The sequence below is a fragment of the Varanus komodoensis genome, unplaced genomic scaffold, assembly GCF_004798865.1.
Source record: "Varanus komodoensis strain SLA01 unplaced genomic scaffold, ASM479886v1 scaffold176, whole genome shotgun sequence".
NCBI classification, from domain to species: domain Eukaryota; kingdom Metazoa; phylum Chordata; class Lepidosauria; order Squamata; family Varanidae; genus Varanus; species Varanus komodoensis.
In genome coordinates, this window is record NW_025335518.1 from 20,140 (window position 1) to 44,613 (window position 24,474).

The 24,474-nt window shown below is 41.2% G+C and overlaps 1 protein-coding gene across 3 annotated transcripts in view; it reads right to left on the bottom strand.

Annotated features, from left to right (window-relative positions):
• Positions 1-24,474, bottom strand: part of LOC123021710 (protein TANC1-like) — an 81,190-nt gene that overhangs the window by 3,721 nt on the left and 52,995 nt on the right. For 2 of the 3 annotated variants that reach the window (XM_044426737.1, XM_044426735.1), the window contains exons 11-23: positions 23,214-23,821; positions 21,354-21,462; positions 20,599-20,721; positions 17,448-17,684; positions 15,650-15,835; positions 13,379-13,457; positions 10,269-10,402; positions 8,967-9,090; positions 8,509-8,684; positions 6,252-6,384; positions 5,823-5,914; positions 645-791; positions 19-119 (exon numbers count right to left, since the gene is read on the bottom strand). In XM_044426737.1, the coding sequence (XP_044282672.1) occupies positions 19-119; positions 645-791; positions 5,823-5,914; positions 6,252-6,384; positions 8,509-8,684; positions 8,967-9,090; positions 10,269-10,402; positions 13,379-13,457; positions 15,650-15,835; positions 17,448-17,684; positions 20,599-20,721; positions 21,354-21,462; positions 23,214-23,821 (2,249 nt within the window). The remainder of the gene's footprint in view (positions 1-18; positions 120-644; positions 792-5,822; positions 5,915-6,251; positions 6,385-8,508; positions 8,685-8,966; positions 9,091-10,268; positions 10,403-13,378; positions 13,458-15,649; positions 15,836-17,447; positions 17,685-20,598; positions 20,722-21,353; positions 21,463-23,213; positions 23,822-24,474) is intronic. The other variant, XM_044426736.1, reaches the window with a different exon arrangement.

A 24,474-nucleotide genomic window follows, 5' to 3' on the forward strand; every position in this document is an offset into this window, starting at 1 on the left:
GATAGGGGCTGTCAGTACCTGCTGTTTCTCTTGGCTCTAGCTCTGGCATAATATGCTTCATAGGATGTCGGCTTGAGATCAAGTGCCTTGGTAGCAAACTCTTCTGCCATGCCAAAATCCTGCCAGAACCAAAGGAGCACAAGTGTTCAATCTTAACATGATTACAGAAATTACTACAATACACTGTACTACAGCAACTCTGCATGCAATTAGATGTTGCCCTTGTGGCCTCTTCTACTGTATGAATGTGTATTGCAAGCCAAGCTGACACCCCTTTATCCTTTCAAAGCACTTCTGTATCATGCTGCAGCTGGTTTAATTTGACTTTGATTCACACTTCTACATTATGTAGCAGTTTTAACTTCCTTACACGTATTGTTCTAAGGGGTTACTGCTCTAAATTGCTATGTGTTGCCTTTACGGCTTTTTAGCAAAGAGATGGCATATAAATAACAATAGCTAAATTAACATTGTTTTCACACATTTGTTTAAAAAATCATATCATTATGGAACCTTGTTACTGGGAAGTGACATGAGCACTCCCTAGCATGTCACCTGAACGGACATGGTCAGTCACAGGGTATTTGTCTACGATGTCCTCGTGCTCTGCAACAGGGGATAAATGCTTGGCTGAAGGAACTTACATTTGTTTTTCTGCGGCATCTTGACAGGTTTAGATATAAGGAAACTCTGAGCTCATTGAAAGCTTTCATTTCTTCTCCAAAACTCTCTCGAGGAAACTTCCGCAAAGCATACTGGTACCGCTGTGCTGCCTCCTTCATCTTTCCTTTCTGCAGGGTCAACAGCAAAAAAGGCTTGGCAATCTAGTTTGTAAAATGCTGTTTTCATCTTAAATTGACATTACATCAGAAGCCACTGCAAAGAAGACTTAAAAGAAGAATGCTGTATTGTATCTTAAAAAGGAGTAATATTTAAACAGATCTTTCACTAAGAAAATATTTATGTTGGATCATGCAGTCTAATGCCAAATGGTTCTTGCTATATACACATTGGATAAACACAATGTCTTAACTGGAATGTAAATTTTGAAGACAAATTGGATATAGGTTTACTTGTCAAAAATGCTATGTCTTAAAGCCTAACTGAGTATAGCCAGTGATCTGCAACATCATATGATATGGAACATGAGCTTCATAAATAAATGCTTTATGACAAAACTTGGTAATTTTGTATTGTTTTAGATCCACTCAAAATAATGGGAATGTCAATTCAATTTGGCCAACACTGTCATAGTAATGTGTGAAGCACTGATAGTGCATCAGAATTAATCGCACACATGCAATGGTGCATAGGAATTAATCACACAAGACACATTAATCACATACACAATCACACAGCACACTACTGTAAGAGTACTATTTATTTTATTTAGGTACTATATTTATATTCCGCCCTATTTCCTTCCAAGGAACTCAAGGTGGCTTACATAGTTCTCTTTAAGAGACGGTCGGGTACCTTCCTCTTTAAAAGAGGCGGTAGTCCGGCCAGTCCTAAAGAAGGCATCCCTGGATCCAGAGGTGGCCGCCAATTACAGACCGGTGGCCAACATCCCGTTTCTGGGCAAGGTGCTAGAGCGGGTGGTGGCGGCACAACTCCAATCACTCTTCGATGAAACTGATTATCTGGACCCATTTCAGTCCGGCTTCAGACCCGGGTACGGTACTGAATCTGCCTTGGTCGCCCTGTACGATGACCTGTGCAGGGGGAAGGACAGGGGGAGTGCGTCCCTGTTGGTTCTCCTGGACCTCTCAGCGGCTTTCGATACCATCGACCATGGTATCCTTCTGGATAGGCTAGTGGGACTGGGAGTAGGAGGCACTGCTTGGCAGTGGTTCCTCTCCTACCTCGACGGCCAATTCCAGAAGGTGGTGCTGGGGGACTTTGGCTCTGCGCCATGGCAGCTATGCCATGGAGTACCGCAGGGGTCCATTTTGTCCCCTTTGCTATTCAACATCTACATGAAACAGCTGGGAGAGGTCATCCGGAGGTGTGGGCTGCGGAATCATCAGTACGCTGATGATACCCAGCTCTACCTCTCTTTTTCAACCAATCCAGGTGAGGCGGTGGCTGTGCTGAACCGGGGCCTGGCCAAGGTAATGGGCTGGATGAGGGCCAATAAACTGAAGCTCAATCCAGACAACACGGAGGTCTTGTTGTTGGGTGGTTCGGGCCTCGGGATGGGGGACTTGGGCCTTGTCCTAAATGGGGTTGCACTCCCTCTGAGGGACAGGGTTCGCAGCTTGGGAGTGCTCCTCGACCCTGAGCTGTCTCTAGAAGCTCAGGTGACGGCGGTGGCAAGGAGCGCTTTCCTTCAGCTTTGGCTGATCCATCAGCTGCGTCCCTTCCTGGAGAACGACTGCCTGGTGACAGTGACAAACGCGTTGGTAACTTCCCAATTAGTTTTCTGTAACGCGCTCTATGTGGGGCTTCCCTTGAAGACGGTCCAGATACTTCAATTGGTGCAGAACAGAGCTGCCAGGCTGCTGATGGGGACTGGGCATTGTTCTCATTTAACCCCAGTTCTCCGTCAGCTCCACTGGCTCCTGATTGAAGTCCGGGCCCAATTCAAGGTGTTGGTTATGACCTCTAAAGCCCTCAACGGCTTGGGTCCTGGGTATCTAAAGGAATGCTTGCATCCATATATGCCCTCCCGCCCCCCAAGATCAGCAACAGATGCCCTTCTCCGGGAACCCTCTGTGAATGATATTAGGACGGTGAGTACCCAGAGGAGGGCTTTCTCTGCGGTGGCGCCCCATCTATGGAATGCGCTCCCCAGAAAGCTCCGCCTGGTGCCGTCGTTATTTGTTTTTCGGCACCAGGCTAAGACCTTTTTATTTAAAACTTATTTTAATTGTTAATTTATTGGTATTTATAGGATTTTAAATCTTTTAAGCCGAGATGCACTGGGTTTTAATATTTTTGTTGTATAATTGTTATATTTGTATACTTTGTTTTTGTTCTGAGCTGCCCTGAGGCTTTGTTGCGATGGGGGCGGCATAAAAATGTTATAAATAAATAGATAGATAGTTCTCCTCTTCCCCCTCTCAATCTTGTCCTCCCAACAAACACCCTGTAAGGTAGGTGGGGCTGAGAGTCTGTGACTGGTCCAAAGTCACCCAGGAGGCTCCATGGCTGAGGGGGGATTAGAACCCAGATCTTCTGATTTCCAACCTAGCACTCTTAACCACTACAGCACAAAGGGTATAGCCTTGCTTTTTTATTTCTCAGAACAGCTAAGCTTTAGGAATTTTAAATTGCTAGATTATTTTTGCATTTTACAAACATTTTTCACTTAGAAGAGTATCTGTGTCTGCACAGAAATAAATGGCAAGCATATAATACTAAATCTCACAGGATACCACTTTGCAAGCAGTAATTCTATGTTAAAACCTTCAAGCATTTTGCAGAATGCAGAGAAACACTTAAGGCAGAGCAACTGTAAAGACTTTTTGCAAAGCCACAACTGTACATTGTGAAGGACATTAATAAAACTATCAAACATTTTCAAGAAAATTAAAATATGATGCCTTCATGGTTAAACCACTATCAATCTGTACTTTGTTTCATAACTGATACTTCTATAAAGAAACTGGGAAGCAATTCGTAGATTTGCAGATCCAGTCCTCTTATCTGAAGCATCTTTCTGGAGCCAGTGTGGTGAACTGGTTGAGAGTGTGGGACAGGCAATCTGGTTCAAGCCATGGAGCCAACTGTGTGACTTTGGGCTAGTCACAGACTCTCAGCCCTACCTACTTCACAGGGTTGTTGTGGGGATAAGATTGAGATCGTGAAGGGAATTACGTAAACTGCCTTGAGTTGAAAAAAGGTGGGATATAAGTAAATAAAATGATCCTCTATTCTGATTTGCACTTCAAAAGCAGTGTCGCAGTTTCACATCACTTAAAATAACACTGGCCTCTTTAAAAAAAATAAAGACAACATGGAGTGATCCATTTATTTATTAGATATGAAAACAGTGCTGATCTTTTACCTGGACAGGAAAATTGTTTCCGACAAGAAAACTACTTTTTGTGTATTTTGGAAAGCAAAAAGTTCACGGAGTAAATAACAGAGATTAAAGGTACTCTTGTGAAGGCCACCATGCTGTGCTATTATCCAAGAAAAAGCTGCTGATCTTACATGCATGTTCCAACACAAAGCACGAAGTAGCAGTGGCTAGTTCAGCTGAAGGACTGATCTGCCTGATCAAAACAAGCCCACCATAAGTTTATACAGCCTATGGGCTACTGATGATTGTTTAGCCCTCTGACAAAATACTGTAAATATTGGTGTATAAGGTGGCTCATGTATAAAATGAGATCAGCATTTTGGGCTGTTTTTCCGGTGTCGGGCATATAAAACAACCCCCAATTTTGCTTTGCTATTAAGGGTTGTCTTGCATGCCAATATATACAGTGTGTTGCCCAGGCTTGAACAGTACAATAAGGTATCTTGAATGCTGCTTATGCAAATGGCACTCAGCACATCACACCTCACAACATGCTGCGTGGCTTGTCTGAGTCATTCAAACTGGGTCCTTGGGTAGGTTTGCAATAGGCGTGTTCAGCCATGGCAGCTTAAATAACCACTGTTGTTTGGGGCGTATGCCAAATGCCAATGGGTATCTTTTCTGTAACCCAACTCCATTTGTAGATTCATCCAGAGCTGTTGTTGGAGTGGTTAACAATATGCTTAGAACACGTGGGCTGCTTCACTGTTGCATATGCTTTTGTTAACCACATTAACTTGCCTTCACCAGGGTTGCATGGCGTGGCGACTTACAAGCAGGGGATGGGTTACAGGACTGGTGTTTGTGGCTGTCCACCATGGGCCACAAACCACAGTGGCTTATTTAAGAGACCGTGACTGAAAGCGATCATGGGAAACAGGTCAAGTGTTCACATACTTATTGCTTAGCATTTGTTAAGAATCTTCTTTTGCATTATATTAGTAGTTTAGTCCTTATATGTCCACTGCGACTAGCATTGTATCTGTTGCATGACAACAATGATATTTCCTTAAGGTGGTCAGGAATTTACCTGTCACCTAAAGTGTGCCATACCTAGCTGTGTGCAGGTCTTTCGGACACATATTTTTCAGGTACTACATACCTTACAAGAAAACTATTCTAGATTTACGGTTTTACGAATTTGTTAGGGAGCCTCTTTTCAAAGGCTGCAAGATCTTCAGTGTGTACATTTCCACCCTGAAGATCTGTTTGGGTTAAAGCACGCTTGGGTTATCAATACCTTTTTAATTTATCCAATACCACCTGGATACTTTATCAATTTTATTTACTGCTCACTGATTACAGATGCAACTTGGTCATTTGTATGAAAAAGTTATTTTTGCACATATAAGTGCTGTTTTTCTCTTGTTTAGTTCTCATTCTTTGGGTTAAGATGAGAGCACTCTTATTTGATTGCAAAGTCTGCCATTTGAAGAAGAGCTACACTAACAAGCTTTATATATTTATACCAGATGTCTTGTGAATTCAAGAAATACAAACCAACATTTAAGGAAGGCTGCAATCATTGCAGCAGTTCAGCAGCCTGAATCTGATACCTGCCATCATCATATCTGCTCTTTTAACACTCTGATCTTAATACTATAGATTCATGCATCTGCTGCAGCCAAATGTTTGCTCCAATACAGCCTAGAAAAGGCTCTGCACAGGGACAGAAGCCGGTATGTGTGAGTCCCAGAGAGCGCAGAGAATCACCGTTTTTTGCCATAGTTGTATGACAGAGTTTTGTTTACTCAAAATTCAATGTTAAAAGCAAAAGCAAGGATCCACCTACTTTGTACATTACGTTTCCTTCTTCAATTAGCTTTTGCAGTAAGATGATCAGAATATCAGGTTTTGAAGTAGCCATGGCCCATGCAGCATTACCTGAAATTTAGAACATTTACTTATTACCCAAAATGAGCAACAAGACCAAAATTAATAGCACAAACAGATGCTGTCCTTGGACCACACTGCTCTCACTAATCTGCCTTTCCGTCTCCACTGTGGTTGCTAATATTTCAAAATCAGTAAGGAGGCTTAAATTGCTCCAATTAAAAGCAGATAAAATCTGAATTACTAGGAAATACGTAAATTGTTTTAGATAGCATTTTACAAGCCAGTATAGTACAAAAGGTTTAATGTGGTTTTTTATAAGATAGTAAATGTTCCTTTTAGAAAGAAAACAGTTCTGTTTTGGCAAGAAGAGTTATTTTTCATTAACCTAATTTGGCCCCTTTTCGAAGCAGTGTGACCACCACTGAAGTATTTCGGCATCCAATCGCTCTGTCCAGTGGGCGCATTCCACTGTTGTCAACATGTTCAATCACCGCACCTTTGTCAACTAAATACTGCACCTGTAAATAATGGAACAAAAGAATATCATTCTTTTAAATATATGTTTGCAGTAATGGCTATCATCTACTAGGAATTTTTCTTGCACAAACTCCTCTAAAACATTGTTTATTTCTTAGGCTACTAAGAGATTTAGAACTTTGTACATTATGAAGTCCCCTCTTCTGAGTAATGCCTTCATGTGTTTGAGGATGTTAGAGAAGTCAAGAGCAATGCTGCCACAAGGCCAGACCCTCCCATTCCTGGCAGGGTCACCCAAGACAAAGCGGTCAAGGCTGAGGCACCAGACTAAGAGGCATCTCTCCTCATCAGTTGATTCCATAAATAAAGCTACAGCCTCGAGCTTATAAAAGCTGACCAAGGCCAAGAAGGACAGGGCATTCTGGAGAGCATGCATTCATATGTAAGCTGGAGACTACTTAACAGTATAGAATGCCAATGAAAAACATTTTGAGATAAGAGGGCTTAATCTATAGGCTTTAATATTCCCTTTAAGCACCAATTCAATATAAATCAGTAACTGTGCAATGCAGATTGCTAGCATGTGTTGATGAATGGAGCTTCAAGGTGCCATCCAACACAGCTACCCATAACCCTCCAAGCTTCTGTTCAAGAGCAGTGGGAGCACGCAGGCAAGGGCTGCCACCACACCTCTCCCACCCTATAGAAGACACAGACATTTGATTCCGGCTGTCTGTCTTTGGCCCTACTTATGAGGAGAAGCAGCTGAGGTACCGCTGGGATTCCTTGAGTCTCACCACACTTGCAATTTCACAGGCATGGCCAGCGGAACATGGCTGCCAGGGTAGAGTCCCATCTCTGACTGTGAGACACATTTCCAAAGCTGAAGCAGGGCCTCTAACCTGTCTAGACAGCATTTAGCAGCCACAGGATTGCTTCCTAAGTCACACATGACTGAAGGTGGCAAAACTCCTGCATAACAGCTGCTTACAGCATGCACAAATTAACACCAAAGCCTTAACTGACCAATTCCATTCTGTTTCAAAATGAAGTAAATTTGTAAGAACTTTAAGTCTTCCTTAATGCCAAAAGGTTGTTGATCTTGAATATATTAATAATTACTTTACACTCACAAACCTTGCTCAAGTCATAATATAATTTCAATGTAAGGCAACAGAAAAAGACAAGCAACGCACATTTCCAATCTTATAGCCTCATGCAGGCAGAAGGATGGTATTCGGTGGCAATTCATGAGTTAATTAACCAACAAGTTCTGGGAATGCACATTGTGAGACTTCCATTTGTAGGTTGTTTCCACAGGATCAGAACTAGGGCACTCGGTTCTAGGATTGTTTTAGGGATGTGGGAAGTCTCTGTCCAGTGGTAGGAACCTATCAGATTCCTGAGGCTCAGCTGTCCAGTCTCCAATCTGCTTTGCAGTAGCCCAGAATCCAAATTCGAGGCAAGCATGCCCAGTATCTGTGCAGCACTCCCCTGCCACACACACTCCCCGCAAGCAGTGCCCCTCTCACACACCAGGAGCAGCTGCCATTTGAGTGGATGCAACTGCATCAAAGGGTGCTGGCCTTCTGGTCTGGTGCTGCTGCTGATTCGAAAGAGGTTGCCAGTTGCCCCGCCATGGGTCTGTGAGTGCTCATCGACTTGGCTCAGTTTGGAAGACCAGGTGGAGCACCGAGAAAGCCTGCAGATGCTTGGAGCAACTCAAGTGCTGGCTTTGAATGTCACAGACACAATCTATGAATACTGCCATTAGGTCCATGGAGGGTTAATGATATAGTTTGACAGGCATTGCTCTCCCTTCCCTTGGTTGCACCAGCTTTATTTTATGGAATGACCGAGCATTAGGATCTGTCCTGGGGAAGCCACTTGGAGCCAAACCAAAGGATTGTGTAGCACCTCCTTCCAACCAAATACTTTTTACAAAATGAAGGACACAAACCCTACATTAGATGTTTCCTAGATGCTGATAGAAACAAAGGAATCTTTCTTTTATTTCTTCCTTAAACATTTCCACACCCTCAAATGCATGAAAAAGGCAGCCTGAATTGGCCTAATTAGCATTCCGTTTGGTCAGATCTCAGGAGCTTGGCTTTGTTTCAAGTTGGTGAAAGCTAATAAGAGGCACAGTGTTCGACTGGACTTACAATATCTGAATCTCCATAGAAAGCTGCTAGATCCAAGGGGGTTCTTCCATTCTTGTCTGTCTGATCTATTGCGGCATTTTTTTCAACCAAATACTGAACCACGCTCTTGTGTCCTTTGAGACAAGCCCAGCTTAGTGCTGTTAGGCCCTCCTTGTCCAGAGAGGAAATATCTGCACCTAACAGAGAAACCAGAAATGTGTTCTTTGAGGGAAAAACACTCCTCATTAAGCCAAAGTTTAAATATAATAACCTCAGTTTAAAATTGTATTGATTTTTCTCTACCATAGTCCTAACAGAGACTATATAATTTTAGCATGCAGTATAGATTTTGGAATAAACTCATAAAACATGCTTGAATCATTTTGAACACTGAAGTGGCAAGCTGGCTTGCCTCTCCTAAAATAGAAGAAAAATCAATAGGACAATTTTTAAAAGTCTTGAACAGTTAATCATTTTACCTTTGGAGATTAGAAATTCAACAGTGCTCAAATGTCCTTCACAAGAAGCGACCATGAGTGGTGTCCTGCCTTGCTTGTCACTTAAATTTATATCAGCCCCATGTTCCAACAGAAGTTTTGCAATCTGAAAAAAGTGTGCAAATTGCCATCACAGCATTGTAAAATTGCCATAAAATACATGCCATATCCCAACAATAGCAATCCATATGTGGATCCTACTCATCTGAAGCCCAAATTACAGTAGGGGAGCAAAATGTAGCAATGAGCATATACGCATTTATCACATTCATGGTTCTCTATAAGTGAAGTTCATAGAGTGGTACTCAAGTCATTACAATATTTTAAGTTTAGCTACTGTGGATTCTCTGCTCTGCAGAAAGTTAGTCTGTTTACTTCTATTGAAACTGACAAATCACAACCAAACTTTGGATTTCATATTGGCTGTGCTTGGATACCATGATGCCTGGTTTACTGTTAATGAGGACAATCCTAAGTGAGCCTTGTACACACACACTCCCCCCACCCCCACTTTCTCATTTGGTTCTGCAAAGATAAGGCATTTGGAAACATGTGCTTCAAATAAAGCACACTGTATCAGAACCTGAACAAAATTTGCCAAGTCTTTTACATGGGTAGTTGAGAGAAGACCACAGGTTATGAAGCCGACTTGTTTCAAACACAAGCTCAAGCGGTGGTATCTCATGGGACCATCTCATGTCTACTGCTTCTGCTGAGCCTGTGAGTATCGGCAATTGTGTGTGTGCAATGGCACTTTAAAAAATAACCCCAGGCCCAAATGGATTAGGGCAGAGCCCCCTTTGGTGAGCTACTCTGATCAGCCCCATTGAAGGTACAAGTGTTCCCAAACGTCTCAGATTATTCTTTTACAAGCATCGGTCCTGTTGCACCAGCAGTGACGGGATGCTCCCTGTTGTCTACAGGTAATGACAAAGTCCTATTGTTATGTCCAAACCAGGGCATTGTTTTCATAAATAAATAATCCAGGATTAATAATTTTCGAAAGCAAGAACAATTTTAAGAATGCTCGCCTCCATCTAAGGCACGGATAGGCAACTCCCAACAACCTTGACCATCGTAGCCAATGGCAGGCCAAAACATCTGGAGAATCACAACTTGCACCATCCCTCATTACTGACTATGCTCACTATGGATGATGGGAGTTGAAGGCTGAAACATCTAGAAGGCTATAAGCAGCTCACTTCTAATGTAATAGTACAGAAGTTTCCCTTAGTCCAAAAGGAAGCTGGAGCTGACTGTTCTATGCATAAAGTTCTGTCCCACCTGCCAGTGTCCCTGACGCACAGCACAGAAAAGTGGTAGTGCTCCTCTCCTGTTAGTCCGTGTCACTAGAGCTCCATGTTCAAGCAACAGCTCACATGCCTCCAGTTTTCCTCTCCCAGCAGCCGCAGTCAACGCTGAAGAGGAAAAATGGTTTTAGTTTGAAAGATTTATTAGATGCACGGAATGGGGAAGAGTAAAGAAGGCATTAACCAAAGGGTATCTATGGATTACTGCTGATGGCACTGAGCCATTAATATGTGTTTTCAAGATGAACCCTATTGCCAAATAATAACACTCATTGAATCAGTATGCTGTGGAAGATGTCCACTTTTCTTGACATAAGATACAGGCTACATAATGACACATCCCCAACCCCTTCCCCGGGTTTTAATGGACTATTTTACTCAGAATGAATTAAAAATAAAGCTCAAATTAGCTGAGGTTGGCAACTGATGCTATAAATAACAAAAAAGATGTTAGAAATAAAAGGAACACAAAGATAACAATAAACTAGCTATGCAGGAAAGATTATCATCATTACACTGCATTTGTACTCCACCTTTCTTCCTCTTGCAAGAAATCCATGAAGGCTTACAAAGTTCTCCTCGTCTCCATTTTATCCTCATAAGAACCCTGTGAGTTGATAGGCTGAGAGGCAGCACCTGGCCCAGTGGGCTTCATGACTGAGTGGATGGCAAAATGCTGACAGGTGATAATGCTGGAAGTGCACGCTTCCTATGGGACTCAATCTCAAAAGGAGGATTTTTTCAAAGTGCTTCCTATTGCACAAGATGACGGCCCCCCTAACATTAACATGTATGTGCAGGCTGTCCTGTCATCCAAACTAGGTAAACGTATCTTGGCAAAGTATCCCATGATATCCTGATTACAAAGCCTGTCGACGGTTGGATGGCATTACTACTAGGTGGATCCACAGCTAGCCAGAAAATCCTACTCAAATAGTGCTTGTCAGTGGTTCTTCAGAAGCACTGTGGAGTAGTAGTTAAGAGTGCTAGACTAGGACTCCAGAGATCCTGGTTCCCACTCAGCCATGAAGCTTATTTCAGCCAGTCATGGACTCTTAACCTACCCTACCTCACAGGTTGTTGTGGGTATAAAATGGAGAGGAGGAGAACCTTGCCAAAGGCGGGGTATAAATGTAATATCATCAACACCACTAGACTGGAGGGAGGTATTGAATGGGGTGCCAAAGAGTTTGGTCCTGGGCCTGCCTCCTCAATAATCGTATTAATGACTTGGAGGAAGAGATGCTTGTCAAATCTGCATATAACCCAAAACTGAGTGAGAACTAACTGATAGCTTAGCAGAGCAAACAACAGTCAAAATCACAAAACTGAGCAGAAAATAAGGGAAGGAGAACATCAAGAAAAACAACTCATTGTCCAGAGTACTCAGACAATGGAATGAACTGCCTAGGTAGGTGTTGGGCTGTCCGTGGAGGTATCAAGTAGATGCTAGACAGTCATCTGTCATGGATGCTTTAAACAGGATTCCTGCACTAAGCTGGGAGCTCAACTCAATGGCTTACATGGTGCTACCCAGCTCTATGATCCTATATACCTGAATTCTCTTTCTGAAAAGCAAGTGTGCAAGAAACAGATTATTTTAAGAATACCATCTGACACTCAGGATAACTCAATTTATTTTTGGATTATGTTGAGCGTTTAGACCCAAACAATCTGACAGTATTTTTTTTTTTTATTTTTATTAGGATTCTCAAATTTATAACTATTGGATATATAAGACCAAGGTTGTTATATAAACAAACACTTATCTCACTATCTTTCACAGCTTTTGAATTCACAGGTCACTTGAGATACAAAAACAAAGTTTTTGAAGTATACCATATTCGGAAAAAAGCAAGACTGAAGAATAGCTTGCAGAGGGCTTAAACAAACAAGATCCTCAGGAAAACTATGCTCAGGAATGCCTTCCATTCTGCTAAAAGGCCCACCTCTGTTCTGTCTAATGTACTTTGCAACTGAATGCCCCACTCTTAGCTCAAGATAGAAAATAAATTCTAATGAGCAGCTAAACAAGCAACTGATGCAGAATGGAAAATATGAAAGCAGCCCATTAGGCTAAATGATAACTAATAATCTTTGGCAGATCTTTGGTCTGCTGCCAATTATGTTGAGGGAAGTGGTAACTGGCATGAGGGAGTGGAAACTTTTAAAGGCAGGATAAACATAATGGCTGGAATTTGCTGAAACAGAATATATAAGACAAGATGGCTAGTACATTTTGTGGCATCTGATGTGGCATTTTGATAGTGTTCCCCTTTCACAGGCACTATGTTTCTGATATCCTCTCTAACAGGGATGCTCAGGGTCTCAGCGCTGCAATTTCAGAACTTAGGGTTTGAAGCACAGGAAGCTCTTCCAGGACCTGGATCAGAACACTTTTTAGTCTTACCCGGAGAGGGCAAGGATTGCACTTGGCCAATTTCGTATGTAAAGCTCATCCTCTTGTGTTTAGGACTGAGTCCTGTTATCCATTCCTCAAATTTTGGTCTATGCCAACTACTTTTTGAAAAAGCAGTTCCTCAACATATGCCCTTTATTTTAATGCTCAGTATGAAAATCAAGACTATCACCAATTAAATTAATTCTACTAGCACAGGTAAAAGCTACAGAGGTCTACACATGTATTTGTATAGAAATTGTATCATTGTACAGAAAGAGAACATGCTTTCTGGATCAGTCTAGTGGGAAGGAAGTCTCACTAATTTCAACATGGCTTATTCCCAAGGAAGTCCACAGAAAAGCCCAGATTGCACTCATCCCTTTTCCTTGCTGATCGGATGCATCCTGGGATAGGAGATAAAGATCATCTTTATGACCCCAACGTGCATGACAGCTCTGAATCTCCATTTTGACTTCTACCTCCAAGAAGTACCAGAGGCAAAAATAAATTGGCACCTTGCTTTTTCAGCTCGGCTTATCAATACTGTCAAATCAACTGTTAAGCAGCTGTAGTTCCTTGGCTGCCATGGGTATATATCAATCTACACTTCGCTTCTTACACAAGTACCCTCAGTTCAGCAATTCATTACTGCTTTGAAAGAAAAAAATACTTTATGTATATACCTGTTTCTCCCCACAGAGTATCTGTTTCATTGATGTCAATTTTAGGCTCCTTTTCCATCTTTATCAAAAATTGAACCACCTGACAAAATGAGAAAAATATTAATGTGCTGCAACATTACAAACAACAAGAAAACCAAGTATTTAGATAGTCATAGACTGTAGCACTTCATTAATACAAAGAGAGAGTTTCACCTAGCGGGCATATTACTTATTCAAGAGCACCTCTGTAAGTTAATGACCTAAGTTGGTGCAAGAGAGACTTACTTGTTATGCAGAAGGCAGCTCTTTTGCCCTTTATTTTCAAGCATTTGCTAGACTCTAGAATGAGGGATTTTCTAAGTGCTCTGGAGAGCCCTGGCATTCCTGAACCAGGAAATCTTTAGTCCTGATCGACAGGCTGCCCTGAGAGACAACTTGTCCACCATTACCAATCTTACTTCTGTGCAGTGTGCGGCTGTCAGTGGCACAATGTTTGCTTTCCAGGGGACACTTTATGTCAATAAAGGTGCTCGTGAAGCCCAGCAGGCCTTCCAGCACCTAAGTCAAGCACCCAGAATGCACTCAAGATCTTTTTTTGTAATGTGAAGGGAAATTCCACAGGAGATGATCGGATATTGATCAGCAGATATATCGTTGTGTAAAGTGTTCCCTAAGTATAAAAATTTGAAAACCACTGTTATATTTCAAGAACCTGCTTAAAATCATGGTAAGTGTGCTTATTTTTTACTTGACTGAATGTTGATGATTTAGTTGAACTCAGTAAAGGTAGAGAACAGGACTAACATTGCATCCACATAATGTATCATGACATTATGGTATGTCAACTTAAAAGAAAATTTATATATGCCCATCTTCTAAAGATATAGTTGCTTTAGCTCAGAGTCCATCAATGCTAGTCCATTATTTTGGATACAAAGTCATTTTGCCTTACTCAAGACAAATGGCTATAAATTTATTGTCATTTTCATGTTTGCCATGGCAAATTAGTTTAACGAGCTCCCAAATATGACAATATAATCAAGAAAAATGTAAACAAGCAAAACAAACTGGTATGGTATTAATCCTGTCATAAATGTTTGTTGTTAAATAAACAGAACCAATGCAATTTGAGGAATAAGCACTCATATATTTCTCCTGTACTATTTTCCTAGGAAGAAGCATACTTTTCAAGCAGCAGCAGTTTCAAAAGAACTTTTCTCTGTTTTGAATTTTACTAAGAACAAATGGAAATCTTCCATTTTGTACAGAAGAAACAGCCTGTCTTTACAACCAGTACGGAGTGCATTATTTTACACCCTGCCAGCAATGATAAAACAATATGGAAGATCAAGACTGCATAAACCATAAATACATGCACAGAAGCTTCCACAGTTTTAGAAGGCAGATGGCAAACAGTACCATGTGAACGCATCCTCATGTGTTCCATTATGGTTACATAATTATTTAAAGCTGCATGTTTGAGACAGAAATCTTACTGTAATTTTCCACTGTTTTACGGAGAGCTTCTTGTGATGCAAGTACAGCCTGTCCAATAGCTACAGTACCATCCTAAACTCCCATCAAGCAAGTCGGGACCATTCACAGCAATCACTTACATTACTGAAGCCTTTCTAGAAGCGGGGAATGCAGTTGGTTTTACTGATGCACATTTGCTGAGGAAGTTTCCACTGAAGAAGAGATTAGTAAGTGTCCTAGAAGATTATCTGTCAGCAAGACACACTTGGGTGGTAAAGCAGTGTCAGAGGCCTCGGGCTTGCCTGCTCCCTGCTTCTTCTACTTTGCTTCCACAGATTTTGCTTTTCCCAAATCTCAGTTCATCACATCATCCAGACCAGGAATCACAGTTTTTAATGGACTGGGTAGTTTAGCAAGACAGCTTCAGAAATCATAGTCTGAAGGTGGAAACTCTTAGACACCATTATCTTTGGTTTGGATAACAGAGAAACTTGTGATTGGAGAAAAGCAGGGAGAATTTGCTAAAGATCTCTTTGCTGGATGAAAAGAGAAGAGGAAGGAAATCACGGAAGCTCAAAGGCTCACAATGGCTCCTTTCTGCAAGTAGACATTTCACAAAACAGCAGTTTCAACATGGCACTTGCACTGGTACATCATGTTTGTTTTAAAACTAGTTTCATGTTAAATAAACATGTAGCATACACTTGTACTTAAGGAAAGAAATGCCCCTTCTGTATCACCAGGACAATAGCAGTGGATGGGTCACTGAGTTACTCTGAGCACTTTCCAAAGCTAAGAGAGGTACAAGAAAGATACCTGAGAGTGCCCCATGCTTGAAGATGCTGTCAGGGTCTGCTGAAGTGCCTGCCGCTTCGTCAGCGAACTCTGCTGATGGGAAGGTGTTACCCAGTCCAGGTTGAGCATATACTCAAGAATATCCGAATGGCCTCTTAGGGCACTGTGGACCAAAGCACACTGGCCCTTTTTGTCCAAGTGATCAATCTACATTAAAGGTTGAGGGAAGAGAGGAAAAGAGATAAAAAGCAATTTATTCATAGTGAGTCAGTTCAGAGAATATGCTCCTACCCCAAACCTTAGGAAGGAGCATTTTGTGCCAAACTAATAGGTATTTTGGAAAATTTGATGGTACATTGAATGATTGTGGGGAACTGTGCATCAACCATTATTGGGTGTCATATAAATGAAATAAATAGATAAATAAACCTAAACCACAGCAGTTTTTGTTTGACTGAATCTATGCAAAGTATTTCAACAAATATCATGTTATTATAATTATATAAGTATAATTATATATAACTATATATTTAATTTTAGAGCAATAAAACAAATTATCTTTAAAAACAATAAAGACTTTTCCAGTTTTTTCCATGATCTCAATATGGCAGGATGAACAATTTCCTTGAAAATTTTTAAATAACTAATCATACATCACATTTTCCTTCTTTAATTCATCCTTCCACACAATTTTAGAAAAATATCTGCATTTATACATAAGCAGAACATCAATCTTGTGCTACTGTTTGTTGTGAGCTACACTTCCTCCCTCTGAGAATCACCAGTCTCTGCCTGTTTCTCTTGCAAACGTTCTTTATTGTTTCCAAGCATAAATCGTCCAGGCAAGTCTCTGAGCATACGCCTTTCTAGAGATTACTTCCCAAAATTCTCCCTATGAGCATGTTTGTGTCCCAACCCTCAGGGAGGAATGCTGTGGAAGCAAGCACACCTCTTTCCCACCCGCTTCTCGTCTAATGGAGCCTCTTGCTATGAGGGACAGTTCCAAGGGGAAGGGCTGATCCCTATCTGAGGATTTTCCATTCTCAGCAGCCCCTCCTGTTAGCTGTATCCCCATGCGATCCCCAGCTTCTGCCGGGCTTGCAACTGCATCTGCCCTTGAGCTACCCTAGCCCCAGCTTCTGCCTGGCCTGCCACTGCATCTGCCCTTGAGCTACCCTCCTCTGCATGTTGTATCCAGGACACCATGAACAACCTCCTGCTCCTCGATCCCACACAAATATTCTCTTCTGAATCTGAACCAGCAGAAGTGGCATGACTGCCATTCTGCAGGAACACTTGCCAAACCCCATCATCACACTTGCTCTCAGCACTATTCACTACATATATGGCTACTACTCATAGAAACAGAGCGAGTCAGAAGGCGCCTCCCAGGCCACTAGTCTGACCCCGGGCTCCAGCCGGCGCTGCTCATGATATGCCTACCATGTGCATGTCCAGTGCTTGATACTTAGCCTAACCATGGCCTGATCTCAAGATGCTCCACTTTTCCTTATGCTCATTCCACTGGCAGACAAGGTGTATGTGGCATTAAACAGCCACCCTATGCTGCTTTCCCAATGGCCTGGACTGCAGGTCCTCATACCACTCTTCCATTAGGCGTAAATGGTTACTAAGCCTGTGCTACCAATTTCATCCTTGGTATCAAAGAATCAAGACGACCTCGGCTGCACATGACAGCAGTGACACACAGAAGGAACATGAGGAAGGTGACCACTATCTAAATGCAAAGAATGGGTCCAAGCCAAAAGAAAAGAAACAGTGCTGCCACATCTGATGGCAATGTAACTGTGACGCTTACCTTTGCTCCTTTTTTACAAAGCAATGATACTATGTTCATATGGCCTGCAGCTGCTGCACAACAAAGTGGAGTCATCCCATTCTCCGATGCACCATCAATTGTGGCACCAAATTCTAGGAGGAGGAGGACCACTTCTTCATGACCCAGATGAGACTGAACGCATAGTATTGGAGCATTGTTGAGAACTTCTGTCCTGTAATTTACATTTGCGCCACCCAAAATCAGCAGACGACTCACCTGGGATTAAAAAAAAAAAAAAAAAAACCCACACCTATCTTATTTAGAGCCAAAATTAGAATAAATTTGCACTTCCATTACATTTTTAATAATTTAAAACTCATGAATGAAATGGACACAATCTCTTCCTTCCATTCCACATGGCTTAAAGGAAAAGAATCATTGCACCAAATCATCAGTTCCACAAGCAGTTTTCCACTTATACAACCACTGAATCCAATGGATATATTCGCATTATTACATTTCAGGCTCATGCTTATGAGCTAACACACCAAAAATTATTCAGGATATAGCACAGTAATTGCTCTTCCAATGTCATGTATAATCTATAGCTACCTTCCCCAACCTGCTGCCCTCCAACAATTTGGGACTACAACTCCTAGTCTTCTTGACCATTGACCATTCTGGCTGTGGAAGTTTGGAGTCAAAATCCAAAACATCTGGGGTGCGCCAGGTTAAAGTAGGCTGACCTATAGTGTCATGATGGCATCATGGAATCACCCAGTGCACACTAGGACAGCAGCAACAATAATAAACTGTAACACAACCTTTGCAGTATCCTAGCCACATTTCAGATAAAAGCCAGATAAATTGGTGACACCTTAACATACTTTGGTGGTACAGGAAGTCAACGGGTTATGGACAAGTTCCATTCCTGAGAAAGTACTTAAGTTGAATTTGTATATGAGTCAGGATCACATGAGTAAGTCAAATGTTTGTCTTGGGTGTGCATGCTTGTGTGTGTGTGTGTGTGTGTGTGTGTGTGTGTGTGTGAGAGAGAGAGAGAGAGAGAGAGAGAGAGAGAGAGAGAGAGAGAGAGAGAGAGACCTTTCTATACATATAAAACACTTAAGAAACGCTTCCATATTCACTAAAATACTTTAAACAAAATGCACTTTAAACAAAATGCAACACTGTAATCATGATGATAATACAGCAAAATATAGCAGTAATAAAGTAACTACAGGTACCGAAGAGGGAAAGAATCTGTAAGTGTGCTGATATACAATACTGTAAAACACGAATAAACAAAACTGTTCATAAAACTGTTTAGAAGATTCTTAAGGCAACATTAAACCTAACATTAATGGTGATGGTGGAGAAGGACCTGGTGCTGGTGAGTCAGGGTTTGATTGTGCTGCTGGAGAGCAAGGAGTTACCACTGGAGTCACTTTCTTCAGCAGCCATTTTCTTTTTCTCAGTTTAAATAGCCTTGTAGCAACAGAGGGCCTGGTTGCAAGAGCAAGTGCTACACAAAAACCAAGGGAACCTACACACCCTACATGTGCCCTGAAACACACTGGCTTCAGTACACTTGAGCTGATGCCCAGAATAAAAAACTGTGAATACTGTATCTTTAGGGAAGTAGACTGTCAGTGACAATGCATTGTCAAACATGTCACTTAGTTTCCTAGAGGTGTGTTGTGCAGTTCACTTGACATATTCATGACCATCCATAGCAAACCATGAATATCTCTAATGAAAAGCTGAGACTATCTCTAGGGAACTACACAGCCACTGATGACGCATCAGGTGGTTCTCCAGAGATACTCACAGCTTTTTTCTAGAGTTATTCATATAGGGTTTATGGCAGTCCATGTGTTCATAAGTACAGGTTGTTTGTAACCTGGATGTTCATAAACTGGGGATTACCTGTATATGAAAATAACTAATATAAGTCAGTGTAAAGTGATACATGCCAAGGCAAAAAGTCCTAACCATTGAGGTAACTGAACAGAAGAGGGCGCTCAAGGTTGTGGTGGACAGTCAACTGTATAACTGCTGTGAAAAGGGCGGATCCACACTGGGGATCATTAAGAAAGCATTTGAGAATTTGAAAATAAAACTGTTAATACTATTATGTATTACAGTCCTGTTGTATTATAATACCATCCTATTGTTAAATCACTTAAAATATTGTGGAATGTTATGGTCACAACAACTCAAGAAGGATTTTGTAGACCTGGAAAAAATGCAGCCAACACTAATGGACCTGGAACAAATCCCCCTAAGAAAAAAACCCTACATGAAGGGCTTTTTAGCATAATAAGGGAGGATATGATGCGGATATACCAAATGATGCATTGTGTGGAAAGACTGGATACAAAAGTTTTTCCTCACAAATATTAGAACACAGGATCACCCAGTGAAGCGGAATACATAAACCTCACGCAGCACATATATCTGTGGAATTTGCTGACATAAAATGCAGTGATGGCCACCAATTTGGAGACTTTTAAAGGGCATTAGGGATATTCATGGAATAATTGTTTAAAAAGTTTTATTTCTATACCACGCAAAATCTGAAACTATGTGAGTGGTGAACATTTAAACAGCTACTGGCCATTGCATCGAACATCTGAGGCAGCCTGCCTACATAAACCAATTGCTCGGGAACACGAACAGAAGGGCAGCCACTACTGTGCTTAGGGCCTACGTGTGGATTTTCCACAGGCTGCTGGTTTTTATTTATTTATTTATTTATTTATTTTATATCCTGCCTTTTTCCTACAAAGGGCTCAAGGCAGCTTACATCACCTCCTCCATCTTATCCCCACAACAATAGCCCTGTGAGGTAGGTTGGGCTGAGAGTCTGTGACTGGCCCAAAGTCACCCAGTTGGCTCCATGGCTGAGCGGGGACTAGAACCCAGGTCGCCTGAGTCCCAGTCCCATGCTCTTAACCACTACACCACACTGGTCGACCGCTTTGTGGACAGAACACTGGCTAGACAGGCCCTTGATCTGATCCAGTCCGGCTCAAGTTATTAACATTTGTTAGTAACTATGATGGACTCAAATGCCAGCCTGTAAATCCATGTTTGTGCCAAGCCTTCCAGAGTTTGGGACTCTTTCCTCTTAAAATTAGAATTAGCACAATGCAAATTTGACTACTGAAGATATTTTGTTTCTTACCTTTACATTAGGAGTATAGAGATTTCTCAAAGATGCAAGAGCTGCTGACAAGCCATCTGTGCTATAGCCAATCCACAGGGCTTGAAGGTGACTGGAAGAAATTCCAGTCTTTTTACTGAGCCCCTGAAACATATAATAAATAAGAATTTAGAAAGAGAGAGGGAGGGAGGGAGGGGCAGGCAGAGAGGCACAGTAAAACTTATCTTTCTCTCTCTTTTTTTAAATTAGGAAGACAAATTATTGTAATTGCCCTATGTGCATCAATTTTTACAATATCAATGGTGTCTTTTTAATAATTAAAGTAATTGGTACCAAATATCTTGTGACATGAGTTCGACTGCAATACCTAGACAATGCGAACAAGAACTATGTATAGGAGGCTACATACCACCTTTTCTAGTCTGTTTTTCAAAGGTGAAATTAACACTGTGAAAGGGATGGTGCATGTCCTTTGTTCATTATAATCTTAAATGTATTTGTGTATTAAAACTAGGTTTCTAGAAGGAGACAGCAAAATAGAGAATGTGATTGTAATATTGCACAACAGCTTTAGTAAACAAGAGGACAAAAGACACAAGAGAGCTTATGAGGTGGAGCAGGAAAAGGGGTGGCTGGCAGGCAGACAGAAAGAGAGCGGATGAGGAAAGCCAGGGAAATAGAGAGCAGGCAGGCAACAAGATTGAAAGAGCAAAGAAAGAACACACCAAAAGGCAAAATCACTCTCATCCTCTTCTTCCTTAAAATTTAAGTTTTACCTTGAAGATATGAGCTTTAAGAATATGATGCCCCAGTTCCATAGTTTGCTGACGGTTTAGTTTTCCTTCCTGCCGAGAGAACATGAATGCCAGGAGAGCATGCCCATTCCTAATTTTTGAAACAGAAAGACAGGGCAGAGAGCATTTTAAATTGGGGCCTAACTAAGAGTATGTCATTTGTTTGCCCTTGGTATACCTCAACTGACATTTTTCATTTTAACAGCCCTACCTCTAAAGTATAAGTATCGAGCAGTAAACGTGGGAAGAGAAAAGGTACTTTGCACTAGACTGTTCTCAGACATTATGGCCCCTTCTGTGGGAAAGCTTATGCTGTTCATGTGTCATTTAGATCAAACTATGTCAAGAGAGATGTAAACTAGTGTACGATGAGGTCTGCCAAGGTCACCACATACCATGTATCTTGATTTCATTACAAGAGAGGAGGATAGCAACTTATATAGGGAAACTACAAGATTCTGCAAATGCACAGTGTCATTTCCTGACAGTATTAAACAGTAGCGAGATATACAGAGAAACACTTAAAGGTTCCTGAAAAAGCATCCTTCTTATTTCTCATTCTATCGTTAATGAAAGCATCACCAACATATTCAAACTTAGGATAATATAAAAGTTATTGCTGGATTGAGGCAAAGATGTTGCCACTTTTAATATATTCTTTTATCCATGCTTGATGTGTAAATTAAAACCATACATCTATAATATTTAAAATACTTTGCACAATAAAGAGTAGTGGTAGAATCTATCAGGCCATCACAACTATTGTAAAGTATCAATTCTTTCAACAGGGCTATTACAGCAGCAATTCTTGCTGGGGCTGAAGCTCACTGAAGTCAGCTACTTTACTAGCATGTGCCAGCTTTAGAATAATAACCTCCTTTCAAGCCATTTCACAAATTGCTTTTGAAAACTGTCTGGTTTTGTTAGACTAAACGTAAGTACAGTGACCCACTGGGGGCATCTAATCAGTTATATGGTCCTCCAGATAACTGGACTTCCAACTGGTGGCCTTCCTTGCCCAGAACTGGCTTCCATATTTCCCATACTCCAGTGTTCTGACCTGGGATAGAGAACAGCTACAGAAACAGCTCTTAAAACCAGCTCTAATGTACAGTTGACATTTCTGCTAAGCAAAATAGATGCAGGCAGGGCAGCAAGTGAAAGCATATTTCTCAAGCAGCCAAGATACTCATTTCCCTTAATTAAAATTTGAACTGGCTCTAATTTTAGAGCCTCTGCTGCATGATCCCATAAGCCTGAAAAGGCTGAATCTTTTTTCAAATTATATGAATGCCAATGTAGATGACAATAATCCCATTACCGAACCACTTCTGATCTTACAGGATTCACAAACTATTAGTAGGGCACAATGAGAGAAACAAGTTACTGTTGAATAGATATTTAGATTTTGTATAGCTTCTATCTACCATGTAATGCTGTCTCTGCTGGTGCCTGTAATGTCTATAAGCCTGAGAAGGGTTTGTAGTTAAATAAGGAGAAATACGAACATATAGCATTTCCAGCAGTTAACTTGTAAGGTGATGCCTGCAAAATTATAAAGAAACTTCATAGTCTCATTTTCCACAGTACACAATGCCAATGAAGCAATGACGTGTACTGTCCAATCTGAAAGTACAAGTCCTACTTTTCAAGTAGGCAATTTCATCTCTTGTTTTATTTTGCAACATACTTCAGTCTTGTCCTCACACATAAATCCTGGTTCTAAGACACATGCTCTTTTACAGTAAAAGTAGTATCACCACCCTCTTTCCTACAATATGCAATACAAAGAAAACCAGCAGCCATTAAGTATCCAGTACATGTCATGTTGAGTCAGTTTACCTTGGTTCACACAAAAACTCTGTGTTTTCACCATCCGCTCTCCAAACGAGCCACTCCCTGAAGGAAGGATGGCAGAACATGCGTGTTTTGTCACGCCTTTTAATCAGAAAGCCCGAAAGGGCCTCCATCCTCTGATGGAACTCTTCCCAGTCCTGTTCGCCATGTATCTGTCCTGCATTAATAGCCTGGAAAATCTGGTCATCTGTCATTGGATGAAGGGATGCTAAAGCCACATTCAGCACAGGGAGAGCTCTTTCAAATGCTGAGTTTGTCATGAACTTCATGTTGCACTGGAGCAAATAAAGCTCAGACAGTGAAACTGGAACTACTTTGTAGCTTGCACTTTTGATTACTAAGTGACCCTTCTGAAAGAGATCCAGGGTCAGCTTCAAGTAGAGATAAGATCCCATGCTTCTCATGATGAGGTGGTTGCTCACTTTTCCAATGATAGCTGCATCAGCTTTACCATTAAGAGATATATTGTTTATAATTTCCTGGCTGGCGCCGATTCTGTATTGAATATATGCATTCAAATCTGCTTGTATTTCTTTGCTATCAGGGAAATCATCTAGGGAGATTGTGAAGAAAGGATGTGAGCTGATTATTTCCTGTATTACAAAGGGAGAGAGAGGAAAAAATAAAGTATTTTATAGCACCATATAATATACATAGGCATATACATGGGTTTGTGCTTGCTAAATGCAGAAGAGCCACATTACATTAATGGAAGGATGATGGTGTGGATTGTTCTAGAATAGGAGCCAGAGTTCCTGGGTTGTTCATGGCTCTTGTGAACAGATCTTTCCCTTCCCATTTTTAACTTTTATCAAACTCAGATAAACTTTTAAAGCACAGTCCTTTCAACAGGTTACAAAATAGCACCAATCATCATAGTGTTCTCTTTGAGATGTGAGAGAAGCATCTGCCCATGTAAAGAGTTTAATCCAAACTGAAATTTATCTTCTTCTGCTCCCTTTCCAAAAGATTCTGACTTGACCTACAGGTGGCTCCTGCTGCTTGAGGGATAAATAGTTGGAAGCTGGACACTTCTTAACTGGTCCGCTCTTTTCACTAGTTGTCTTTTGACCAAGTCAGGGAAGTCCTAATTTAACCAACAATGAGCTATGGTGGATGCTGAGCATCTGCAACACCATTTTGAATAAACAACTCCTGATTAGGGTGATTGGGGGTTACAGCATGCTATGTTTTACTTTTTCAAAATGGCAGCTGCACATGCCATAGCTCAAACAACCCACTGTGC